At 52.5% G+C, this 12,699-nt stretch overlaps 1 protein-coding gene across 1 annotated transcript in view; it reads left to right on the top strand.

The window, feature by feature from the left end:
- Positions 1-12,699, top strand: part of LOC136005885 (hydrocephalus-inducing protein-like) — a 43,899-nt gene that overhangs the window by 5,370 nt on the left and 25,830 nt on the right. The window contains exons 4-7 of the mRNA XM_065663776.1: positions 1,944-2,078; positions 2,626-2,825; positions 3,678-3,802; positions 5,260-5,453. Of these exons, the coding sequence (XP_065519848.1) occupies positions 1,944-2,078; positions 2,626-2,825; positions 3,678-3,802; positions 5,260-5,453 (654 nt within the window). The remainder of the gene's footprint in view (positions 1-1,943; positions 2,079-2,625; positions 2,826-3,677; positions 3,803-5,259; positions 5,454-12,699) is intronic.

Raw genomic sequence — 12,699 nt, forward strand, 5'->3', positions numbered from 1 at the left:
CAGGGACGTGGTAGAGCATGGAAGAGCCTTTGGCAAGGAAGGATGAAGGTATGGTCCCTCAGTTACTCCCAGAGAGTACTGTGTCATTCCTGGTGTAGCTTGGGCATACTGGGAAGTTGCAATGTGGGTACCTATGCCCAAGGGACACCACTGGTGTGGTTCACAGTGACTTTGGGCAATCTTTGCTGCAGGTGTGCCCTTTGCTTATTAAAATGGGCCTCAGCTTCTCTTTTCCTACTGCTCTGCTTCATTCCCACTGTGCCTTTTGGCTTCAGCTGCTCCCTCATCCGTGCAGCACCTCAGAATGTTTGCCTTTGCCAAGTACCAGCAAAGAGGCAAACAGTGAATTTGCTCTATTCGTGCTTCCCAAGTGGAAAACAACACCTGCGTTGATGTTGGTGCCATTCCCAATAAAACGTAATAGACTGGTAACAGCTGCAGCTTGGGATTTCTATGCCCTGTGAAGGGGAGGCAGTGTGTGAACTGTTGATTTTACCCAAAATGAATCAGTTGTGAAGCTGGTACAACCTCAGGCGTCGGAGAGCCCTGGTGTAAAAGGCAGATCGTCTCTAAGGAAAACCCTTGGCATATTTAAATGCACAAAGATAAGATGCTAATCCCAAGAGAGTTCATTATGTTCTAATTTTGCTGGGTTTTGGTCATGCCCTGGAGAAAAGGAACATTGTGCTCTGTCTCACGAGTTTCCCACTTTCCTCGGAATCCTACTGATGTATCCTGCGTGGTAGCTGAGGTTGTCTACCCCCTAAAACTGCAGCTAGCAGCAATGTGTAACAGAGGCAAAGTGTAATCGAGCCCAATAGGTGCTCTGTATTCACTCCGATACGGAAGTGCTGCACTCTGTGCTTACTGCTCTTGCCTACTTGCTGTCGAATTGCTTTCCTGTCTTCAGGCTGCTCCTCAGCACCCTCAGAGGCATCCTGGGTGGCTCTTGCTGAAGATCTTTGCCACCTGGGCTCACGTGCCAAGGGACTTGGCGACCAGAACGTGTGGCTGCAGTGGGAAATGGGCTCCTGGAGCTTGCTGCCCCAGGGCATTGGTGGGAGCAAAGGGTGTTTAGAGCGTCCAGGGCTGCCTTGGCCATGGGTCACCAGGCTTGGGTCAGGGGTGCAGAATGAGCCTCCATTTTTTCCAAGGCTCGTCGTGTTCATCAGTGGAGCTGCCTGCCATTCAAAGTCTCCTTGTTATGCTTTCTGAGATGAGATTGGGTGCTGGGGCGTTGCTGCCTGTGTGCTAGAGAATGTCTGTTTGCTGTCTCCGTGCCTGTGGTATCCATCGTAGAGGCACGTTGGGTGTTCTCATCTCTGCACCAGCCTTTCCTTGTATTACGGATCTCCCTTGCTGCTTTGCAGCCCCCTTTAAATTCTCTTAGCCATCTGCTTCTTCCTGGGGTTGTTCTTTTGTCTTCCTGCGCTCGTCCTTTTGCTCTTGAGGTAAGCTTTTATTCTCAGGAAGCCCAGAGTGTCTGTGGTCTGCTTCTCTTGCTGGTCCACCACCATGACTAGCACCGCAGCTTGACCACCCCGCTCCACCCTGGTGTGTCAGAAGTGACTTCCTTCCCTCCCCGTATAACGCACGCTGGTTTGCCTTCAGATAATACATTCCCCCTCCAGAGGTATGACTGCATGGATGTGTGCAGGCAGAAGCAAGCATGTTCTTTGGGCTTGTTGAATACGCAGGTGACTTGAGGTACTGCATCTCCTTCCTGCTGCCTTCAGAGCAGGGCGTGTTGTTCCTACTGTCTCTGTGCTGCAGCTGTGTAGCTCAGCGGAAGGGATTCAAGTCCACCCTCGTGTGTTACGTGCGTGTAGCTTCAGAGCTAAAAGTGTTTTGGAAAGGTGGTAAGGAAGGATGTCACATGGCCTGTCCTGGTCCCTTCTCATGTTTCCACAAGCGACAAAATCCTACTTGTGTCTTCCCTGCAGGTTCCTCGTCTGCTGAACGTCATCCTGGGGAACTCTCCTTACTTTGAGTTGATCAGCCCGAGTAATGAGGACTATAAGGTAGCACCGGGCATGTCTTCAACCTACCGCATCCTTTTCAGACCTGATGAGGACAAGGTGAGAGTGGAGGTCCCGAGAGATGGCGCCTTGAGGGGAAGGTGAACCTGCAGGGCTGGGTTCCAAAGCAGGCATGTGGTGTGGGTTTTGAAGAAGTGGCCTGCGTTCAGTGGAGTTGCACTGGATCTAGACCTGGGGGAGACTCTTTCCTGGGGAAGAAGGTTGTGCTCCCATAGGCTGGAGGCTCTTGCCTGTTTCAGGCTGTTTTCCCCTTCAGTGGTGGAATATTTAACGTAACGTCTGTTGGCTTCAGGGCTGAGTCTGCTGCCTGTGCATGGCCTTTTCCTCATCTTCTGTTTGCTGCTTAAATGTAGTTCAATACTCTGGCCTACCCTCAGGCAGCATGCCTGTAGAAACTAAAGAGGATCTGCCCCATGGTCCCTGGCTGCCCCTGCTTGTGAAATAATCTGTAATGAAAGGCCATGAAGGTAAAAAGTGCATGTACATTGCCGAATGCTACTGTGAGAGTCACAGAAACCAGCAGCTCTTCTTCTGCCATGGGCATGGTGCTAAAGGCACTGTGCTGAGATTGTTTCTCTCCCTGCAGGATTATTTCGACGAGCTTATCATCATCACAGAGAGGGAGAAGTTCTTTGTGCCTATCCGAGCCATAGGTGCCCGAGCCAGCCTGGACTTCCCTGAGCAGCTGAACTTCTCCGAGTGTCCAGTCAGGTTCAGCACCCAGAAAACTCTGCTGGTGCGCAACGTGGGGAAGCGGGAGGCTTGCTACAGCATCACCACTCTGAGGTAAAGGAGCTCATCCCTTGCGCAAAACGCTGTTGCGTGGTCATGGGCTTGTAAACTGTGAGAAAAAGGAGGCAGAGCATCTGAGGTGCTGGAGATGGGCAGGACACGTGGGGTTTGCCATTGCTTGCAGTGTTTTGAGAAAGCTCTGCAAGCACGTTTTACACTGCAGTGGTGTCTCCAACGCAGCATCTTGCAGGTCTGATGCTGTTGGGTTGGAAGAGGCAAGGTAGGAAGGCAGCTTGACTGCTGAAGAAGGTGCTGTGTGGCAGAGAACAGTTCGAGGGGCTCAGGTCACGGATCCCAAACACAGCCTCAAGAAACAGGCAAGCAATGAGCTGGTGAGAGGCACCACCACAGTAAATACCCAGTGAAGTCTAGCATCTATTTGCAAGGCGCTTGCCAACTACTCTACTGGGTAATAGAGCGTGTGTTGAGAGCTCCTTGACAAGGGTTTTAAGAGTTCCCGAACTTCGGCAATGAACTATTTCAGTCCCAAGTTGCAATAAAGAAATGGGAAGCATTAGGAAAGTTTTAAGTGAACTACACAAAAAAGTAGAATTCTGAGTAACTGGATTGCACGTGTGCAGAGGTGAAGAGCTGAGAACTGAGAACTGGGTGCAGAGTGTGGGGGGCTGGGGTCGTGGTATACCGCGGGATCTTCTGAGGTCTGGTTCTCTTTCAGCAGGGAGAGTCACCCGCTCCATTTCTGATCCTGGATGTTCTGGTTTTCTTGTACCGACTGTGGTTTGCTTGCTCCTTGCTTGCACAAGTGAGCTGAAGCGAACTAGACTGCAAACTTAACGGAGGGCCCGGATCTCCCATACAGTCCTGATCTCTCTCTTTGTGTTGCAGCCCTTTCTCTGTGGATCCCTCCATTGGGACTCTTGGCGTTGGAGAAGCGATGGAAGTCACGGTGGAATTCCACCCACCAAAGACCGGTGTTTATACGAGTCCAATGATCGTTCACTATGACACAGGTAAGCGCGTGGTGCACCCTCCGTGTGTCCTTCGAAACAGAGCGCTGTCTGTGCTGTCTGTCATCATCTGGTGGCTTCATTGTCCTGTTGAATCCCTTCTGCAAGGTTCCTTCACGCTGAGTAGAGCAAAGCTCCCCTGCTGGCTGCCAGATATTCCTGTGCTGGAATATTTCAGCCTGTAACAAGGCAGGCAGATCTTCCTGCGCACGGTGCACCGGGGGCGATGGCGAATATTCTGGGTGCTCCATTGCAGAAGAACTCACAGCAGGGAGTCTGACTGAAAAGGAGATGGCTTTTAACGTGCAAGAGAGCTCTCTGAAGAGCCTGCAACCTGTCCCCTAGAGCTCTCCTGACGGGTCATTGCTTTTCATCCCGATCTGTTGTGTTACAGTTCCTGGGAAGGCCTTTGAGGTAGAGACCCTCTTCTTGTGATGTGCTGCATGGGTACAGTTGGTGCTGTGCTGAGAGCTGGGCCATGCTGAGGACTTGTGACCAGGAGGAGCAGTAACTGTGGCAGCGGTAGCCATTAGGGTGCTCTGAGCTTTGCTGTAGCCTGGGAATGATTCTGTAGAAACCGCCTTGTTAGCAGCAGTTCTTTAGTGGTGAGGTTTATGAGCAAGCTGCTGCTAGGGCTGGCTGGAGTCAGTAATGTGAGGGTGCAATGATGTCTGAAGGTAGGTTGTGAACACCACCTTGGAGAAACACTTTGAAATGGCTGTGCTGCTGTGCGTGTTGCTCTGGTGCTGGAAGTAAGTCTCCAGCCTTCCAGAGGACACTTACCCTAGTGAAGGGACTCACTTCTCCGGTGGTGAAGTGGTAACAGCAGCACGTTTGACAAGGAAGAATGTGCGGGCAGTGGTGAGGCACCTGGCTGTGACCGTAGCAGGAGCCAAAGAAGGAGTTGGCAGATGGATCCGAGGGCCCAGTAGCAGCCTGTTGAGTGCAGAGCTCAGCACAGAAGCTGCTCTGTAGTTTCCATTGTTGTTTCTGCCCTTCTCCATTGCATTTCAAATGCTCCCGCTTGGGTTCTGAGATCAGAGCTATGCCCAATATTTCAGGACCAGGAGATGAGGATGACACGACACTGGGGGCATCTCCTGCCTGCAGGAGACCCTGGGCAAGGCATGGCTGAGGTGGCGCTCCTCAGCGTCCCTGAGTGACTTGGATGTAGAATTCCCTGTGACCTGAGTGGGATGGCAGCCCAAAGGGCACCCGGGCACATCTGAAAAGATACATCTCCACGAACGTCCCTCAAAATAAGGTGCCTAAGGTGGTGGCAGGACATCCTCATGCTGTAGCATGTGCAGCTGTCAGGATATGCTAAGTGTCCTGATCCGGGGAACTGCTTATGCAGCTCAAAACTGCAGCTCTTTCTTCTGTTGCCTGCAGATTGCTCTATTCCTTGTACTTCCGTCAGCAAGTGAGATGAGGCGAGACTTGCTTTTGCTTTGTTCCAGGTGAAGATGTTCACAAAAGCCTTTGTGGAACAGCTGTAAATGTCAACATCAGGCTTGACAAGAGCTCCTTGACAGTTGAGAAGACTTCTGTCACGCTGTCAAAGCTAAGATCCCTGGTCATCCACAATCAGAGTGCCATCACGGCCCACTTCCAGTGGAAGCGTTTTGTTGATCTGGAAGAGGAGGAGCGGCAGAAGCTGAGGTTTGTTTGAGAGATTCGTCTCAGAAAGATAGATGCCCCAGGGGAAAACTAACACACGGTCTCAGAGGGCTGTTGGGGCTTTTGAACGGATTAGGGCACGTAAACCCATGCACAGCGTGGAGCTTAACCCTTACCATTGCAGTCCCAGCCGTGCTACAGCTGAGGATGATGTTTTGGGGAGAGAAGGTTGAGTGCAATCACTGGATTGCCTGAGAGGGCAAACTCACGTTTGGGAGCGGCAAACTATTGAGTTCAGAGATCCGTGCACTACGGAGGGTCCATGAGGCTGAGGAAGGTGTCAGCACTCGGTACCTGGGACTGCACTGAGCAGTAGCCCTGAAGAGCTGCAGGTGGCACAGCTATTGTGATACTCTAGCAGTTTCTTCTTTGATAAGCTGGCAGGCTCCTTTTCCAGTCACAGGCAGGGTAGAGTGCTTGGTTGGCCCAGAAGGTGGAGGCCGTCCTGCCGTAGGCTGGGGAATTGCCTTTCAGTGTCCTGGTTTCTGGCCCAACGAGGTGTTTCTCCCCTTCCTCATAGGCTGGGCAGATGTGGAGGGCTCTGCGGGGAAGGGAGGGCAGCCAGGACTTGGAAGTGCTTTTGGGCTTCAGCAACCTGTGTCGTCGTGGTGGTGAGAGATGGGGCAGGTTCTTCCAAGGGTGTCTCTGGCAAAGCTTTGAAATTGCCATTTCAGGCAGCAGAGAAACACTCACAGCCTGGGGGGATGAACTGGAAATGACACTTTAAAGCTTATGTGACTTGGGCAATCCTTGTGCGACTTCTCAGGCTCAGATGGGTGCAGATATACAGGAGTTAGTCTGAACCCAGAGCTGATCAGGAAACTGCCTTGAACTGCAGCACTTTTCAAGGGCTTTGAGCACATCAAGTTCAGCGTAATTAGGTCAGAAATGCCTCAAAGGCCAGAACTAGTTTTCCACTGTTGTCTGTTTTTAATGACACAGTGTGTGAGTTCTGTGCAAACGCACTGAGTTAAAAGAAAATCTCGTGAGCTTGCCTTGATTCTTCCCTGGACCATTTCTTTAGCATCTCTCCCCACCTGCCTGTCTCGGACTGGACCCTGGGTGATCCTCTGTCCCCTCAGAAGCCACCAGCTTTCCCCAGAGTTCACTTCAACCTGATTTTTTACGTATGAGACTTGCTGTCGTGCCAGTCTCTGTCCTTGACTCTGAGCACGACACTTGGTTCCTCCTTACTTGTAGTTTTGGGGATGGTCCAAGGTCACCGTCCTGCTGTCAGAGAAGCTTTTGAGATCTCAGAGGAGAGAGGGCCTTTTCCTGAGAGGAGGCAGTGCAGGAGCCTGTGTTGGGATGTGACCCCAAAAGACATGGCCCATTAGAAGGTGTCCCTCCTGCAGCGCTTTTGGGGATGTGATTCTGGCCTGCTGACGGAGCTTGAGTTGAGGGCTGCTCACGCCAGTGTGTGGAAGCCCTCCTCATGCACAGCATGTGCGCGAGGCTCAGTGTGTGTGCAGCAAGTAACGTCCTTGCCTGTTTCCCTTCTCTTTGCGTTTGGATTTAGCTGGGTGATGATCGTTCACACGGCGTTGCCTCGATTTGCTGCACGTGGAGCTTTCCCCTGGTCCCCCAGTGCTGTCACCCGCTGGTTCTTCATGGCCAGGGGACTGGAGCGTGAAGGGGGGACAGCAGTGTGCCAGCAAGGAGCAACCGCTCTGCAGCAGGGCTCCCCTTTCATCTCCCGCTTGTGGTCTTTAAACGCTAGAATGATTTCTGCTGCAGCCGCCAATAAAGGGAGAGGTTAAGTGCATCACAGCTCTGCAGTGGAGGCCAAAACGAGGGAAAAGATGAGGTGGTTCAAGATTCCACGTAGGGTTTGCATTCAGAGATGCTGGTCCTGACTTCTTTACTAGGTGATGCTGGGCAGAGTCCCTTCGTCTCTTGGCACCTCTGTTTTCATGCTCAGAAATCCATTTGTGTCACTGAAGTGATGGGATGCCCAAATCCGTTGCTTTGCTTTGGAAGTGCACCGGGATCCTCTGGTGGAAGGCAGTGCAGATACTGTCTCCTCACCCCTGTGGGTGCAAAAGGGAAGGGGAAAAGTGTGATGCTGGTAACGAGCAGCTGAAAGCCAGTTGCTTCTCCCCTCCCAATGCAGGAGGCTTTTTCTTGAGGGCTGCCAGCTTTAAGAAACCTCTTGTTAGCTCGTCAGTGAGGAGTAAAACTCCTTGCTGTGCTGGGAAGAACGGCAGTAATGGGATCCATGTGGGAGCCTGTGTCTCAGGGTCAGCCCTGTGCTGAGCTGCTGCTCTTCCTCGCCGAGTGCTTTGCTGCTCGTGCACTGACACGACAGGCTTTGCAAATCTGCTGCTTATTCAATTATCTGCTTGGTTCGTCTCTCCCATGGCACAGGCTGCAGAGGCTGGAAGAGGACAAGCTGGTTGATGTTCCTACGGAGCACGGGCTGGTCCCCCCTCTCAGAGAACACCCTTCCCTTCCCATCTGCAGCTCCCAGAACCAGGGGACAGAGGTGCAGGGAGGCTCCATGCCTTTCTGCAGTGATATTTTCACCATTGTGCCCATGGTAAGTGATGGCTGAGAACCTCCCTTCCTGCTGCTCCTCCTCCTTCTCATCTCTGAAGGAGGTCCCTTGGCAGATCCCACATCAGCTGCTTGATGTGCCAAGAGAGGAGACATCCGGTTTCTGGTGAGGCTAGGGGCACTTGTTGCAAAAAGCATTTCTGAACAGCAGCAAGAGCCGACCCCAGGCTGGGCTCTGCTGCAAGGGCTGTGAATTAAGGGCACTTCATGAGTGTCCTCACAGTGTTCAGAGGTATCAGTTATTCTCCGTAAGGACACATTCCCACGTAGCGCGCGGGGGTGAAGAAAGGACACTGGTGCACTGTTAGTTCACATACTGACCTGCAGAATGCAATGGTCCTGGGTGGAAAGGAGGCCAAATTGAGCCCAAGCACAGCAATCCCTTCCTAAAACCTGGATTTATACCACGTCTGAGTCTCCCTTCCAGTGTCGTCTGTGAGCCTGGACACGAGGCTGGCAGGTTTAAACGGGCTTTTTGAGTTCTACTGCAGATAGGTAGAGAAAACTGCTCACTTTCCTGGTGATGCCAGCAAAAACCCCATGGCCTTCAATCAGCCAGAGCCTGCCTTCTGAGTATTTGCATGGTCTTGAGATGAAGAATGGCTGCTGTCTGAGCAGCGCAGCATCCCTTCTCATCTTGGAGTAAACCCTGGAATAATCCCAACCTCTTCTTTCTTTTACAGTGGGTGAAAGTAGTTTATTTTTTCTATTTTGTTTTCCGAGGAAGGGGCTGCTGTTCTCTTCTTGGTTGCTCCTGCAGCCCATGTAAGGCTGAGAGGTGCCTTTCCTTAAACCAGCTGCAGGAAGTGAGAGCCTATAGAAACCAGGGATGCCTCCTGAAATGTGTGGCAGGGCTTCCTGGGACTGAGCACCAGTGCCAGGATCCTCTGCGAGAGCAGCAGAGAGTTGCAGAAACTGGTAGCGTGGCCCAGACTTAAATCCGCGAGCAAGAGCTCAGTCTCTTCTGAGGGGAACAAAATGCCCCTTCCGGGTGCCAGTAAAGGCGAGGGACTTTGGAAGCTGCTGCTTCCAAGCTCTCCTGTAAATCCTGTTGGCAAGCGTTGCTTGCTCCTTGCTCTTTGCTGATGCTCTAAATAAAGGCTTCCAGGGCTGCAGTGGAAACAAGAATGTGATGTTTGAAGATAAATGGTTTGCTGTCACTTCTGTTTCAGGAGGGAGATGTCTTGCCCAATTCTTCCCTTGAAATCAATGTGATCTTTAAGCCCAAAGAAGCCAGAGTCTACCAAGAGACAGTCTACTGTGACATCGCAGGTACAGCTCTTTCCTCCTGCTCCTGTTCCCACAGAGGAGGTAGAAACACTCTTCCAGCCCACTCGGACCTCATGTAGTTCTGGAGGGCTCAACAGGGCAGTGCTGGCACACGCCGCTGTCACCGTGGTTCCCGGTGGTCTCCTGTCGGAGGCCAGGGCTCAGGATGCCTGGCTCTGCCTTCCTGATCCCAGAAGTGACCAAGCAGTGAAGGAATAAGCTTTCCCGCCATGGCTTTGCCAGCATTTGCAACACAGCTTTAGTGAAGGAGCACCAGGCCCCTGTAGACCAGTTACCTCCAAGATGAGTCTTTGTGGCGTGGCTCTCTCCTCCTTCTCGTGCTGCTCACTTTGTGTGCAGAGTAGGCTGGGATGGCAGTGAGAGCTCATCCAAAATTTGAGCCAGGATTCAGGCACCTTAGGCTGCTTCAGTGGCTGAGAGCAGCCTTCAGACTGAAGATCTTGTGCTCTGTCATCTCTAGCAAATGTAAGGGAAAGGACCACCTTGGAGTTTAGCTGTAAGCCTTGAGGTCTCGGTTGCCTTTGCACCAGGGGATGTGCACGTTAGCAGTACATTTATGGCTTATGTGACCTGCTCAGTGAGAAGGCTGGTTTTCCATGACTGGAGAGAGAGCCTTCATCGGGGACTGGAGAGATAAGACAAGGGCTGATGGGTTCGAGCTTAAACAGGGGAGATTTAGTTTAGATATACAGAAGAAATTCTTTCCTGTGAGAGTGGTGAGGCACTGGAAGAGGCTGCCCAAGGAAGTTGCTCCACCCGTGGCAATGTTCAAGTTCAGGCTGGATGGGACTTGAAGCAAGCTGCTCTAGTGGAAGGTGTCCCTGTCCATGGCAAGGGGTTGGAACTGGGTGATCTTAAGGTCCTTTCCAACACAAATCATTCTGTGGTTCTCTGAGACACCAGCCCAGGGGGTTGGTTAGAAATGAGAAAGCAGCCCCAAGATGCATGTCCTGAGGGACAAGATGGGTCCCGTATCTTCTCCTGGAGCATCTAGAGCTGGTTCCATCCAGCCCAGGGACCGGCAGCAGCACTGAGACAACCTGGAAAGTGCTGGGTAGCAGAGGGAATTGCACTCACAGAGATTTCCCTCCACAGGCTGTGAGACCAGGCTGCCCCTGTGCATCAGCGGGGAAGGCGTCGGGCCCCAGGTCCAACTCAGCTGTGACCAGCTGAGCATCGGGGAGGTGACTGTTGGCTCAAGCCACAGCTACAGGGTGAGCAGGACGGGGCGCAGGGCATGGGGTGGATCCGGATGGCTCCCGGGCAGCAGCGAGCCTCGTGGAGCTGTGGGATGGGTCTGAATCAACTTGGTGGTGCTGAGCAGGCGCTTGGCACTGCAGGTCAAGTGGAGTGCTCTGTGTCAGGGGAATAAGCCCAGAGTGGCTCTGTTTGTGTGAAGTTATCCCTGCTTTGCATGGAAAAAATCCCCGAGGCAGAACTCGTCCTGTTGTATTTGGCAGCAGCGCTCAGCATCTTCTGCCTTTTACAGATGTTAATTGCTAAACTAGAAAAGAAGTGAGCCTTCTTTAAGCAAAGAGGATTCCTCATGTATTTCCATGTTGCCTTCTCGCTGCTGCTGCAGGTGTTCCTGCTCAACAGAGGAGTTACTGAGACTCCCTTCAGCGTGGTCCCTCCGGAGAGAGCTCTGGGCTCCTGCTTCACCTTTGGCCCCCGGGAGGGCATGCTTTTGCCTTTTGATCATCAGGCCATCTGGATCTCCTTCAATGCCAGTGTCGTGGGGCAGTTCACAGAGGAATTCCAGTTCAATGTGAAGGGATCCCCTGAGCCTCTGACGCTGACTGTGAGGTGAGGAGGGTTCTAAGAGCTTGGCGGCCACATCTGTATCTCTCTCTGGGTAGTCATCTCCCACCTACCTCATTTGCTGATGGAGCAGAGAAAGAAAAGGCTTGTCTGAGGTCTTGAACTTGGCTCTCATCCTGGCATCCCCACACTAGGAGCCCACACTAACCTTGACTCCAGTTTGATGCTGACTCCTTGCGACCGCAGCAGCAAGTGAAGTGGAATTGTCAGCAAGAGGGAGCCATGGAATAGGTTGGGTTGAACACACCAGTTGCTGTGGTCCTTGATTTTGAGCTGAGAGGCAGAGCTGGCATTGGTTGGCATCAACCATGAAATAAATTAATGGGTGTTGTGCAGCTTCACGTGGTGATTCAGGTGGATGTTGGTGAGTCCTGGCGTTTGGAGCCTTCAAGTCTGCTGAATTTAAGGGCAGGTGAGGAGATGCGGTGTGTTCAGGTTCCGTTATGCCTGCAACTACTTGAAAGGAGGATGGAGCCAGGAGGTGGCTGGTCTCTTCTCCCAAGTAACAAGGGAAAGGACAAGAGGAAACGGCCTCAGTGTGTGCAGGGCAGATTTAGACTTGATGTTAGGAACAGTTTCTCCCCGAAAGGGTGGTCAGGCATTAGAAGAGACTGCCCCGGGCAGTGGTGGAGTCACCATCCCTGGAAGTGTTCCCAAACCGTGTAGACGAGGCCCTTAGTGACACGGATTAGTGGTGGGCTTGGCAGCGCTGGGGTGACAGTTGGACTTGATGATCTTAAAGGTCTTTTCCAGCGTAGATGATTTGACGATTCTGTGTTGGGTGGTTTAAGACGTGTTGCTCTTGGATGGGTCAGCTGGTGCCCTGGTGGTTGGCTGATATTTTCCTCCAAGATTCAACTGTCCGCTCTGTTGAGCTGTTGCGGCTCTTGTCAAGGGATGTCTGGGGCTCCCCCGGCTTCGTGTCTCAAAGTCCTGCCCCCATAACGATTGCGTGGATCAAGATCTTCTGAGCAGGTGTTCCTGTACTCCATGGGAAGAGCGGTTCCAGCTAAGAAATGCCAAAGCAGGAAAGCTGTGGCTGGGAAGGGTAGTTACATTGAGTGTGCTTTACTGGGGACACCCCTGTGTCCAACACATTACAGATGGGGAAACTGAGGCACGCAGTCATCGCTTGTTTGGTGTCCTTCCTCAGGCCATCAACAACCTGGGGGCATACCCTGCATGACACTGTGCCCCAAGCCCCACAAGCAGCTATGGGCTGCTGACCGCTTTGCTTTGGCTGTCTCCCATCCACCTGGATGCTGTGCTGAGCATGAGGGTGAGGGCTTGATGTGAAACCCCCTGAGGTTCTCAGGCCGGCTTTTACCCACCGGAACGGTAAGGAAAGCTGAAGGCTTTGCAGTTCTCTTTAACCGAGGCCATGTCTCCTCTGCCTTTGTCCTCACAGTGGCTGTGTCACTGGGCCGGCGTTTCATTTCAATGTATCGTCCCTCCGCTTCGGTGAAGTCTCCTTTGGTGAGTGTGCCCTGGGCTTGGGCTGCAGGGTGGGAGGTCTGAGCCTTACCCAGATGGAGCACTTGTCCAGGACAGCA

This window comes from Lathamus discolor, chromosome Z (assembly GCF_037157495.1).
Source record: "Lathamus discolor isolate bLatDis1 chromosome Z, bLatDis1.hap1, whole genome shotgun sequence".
NCBI lineage: Eukaryota > Metazoa > Chordata > Aves > Psittaciformes > Psittacidae > Lathamus > Lathamus discolor.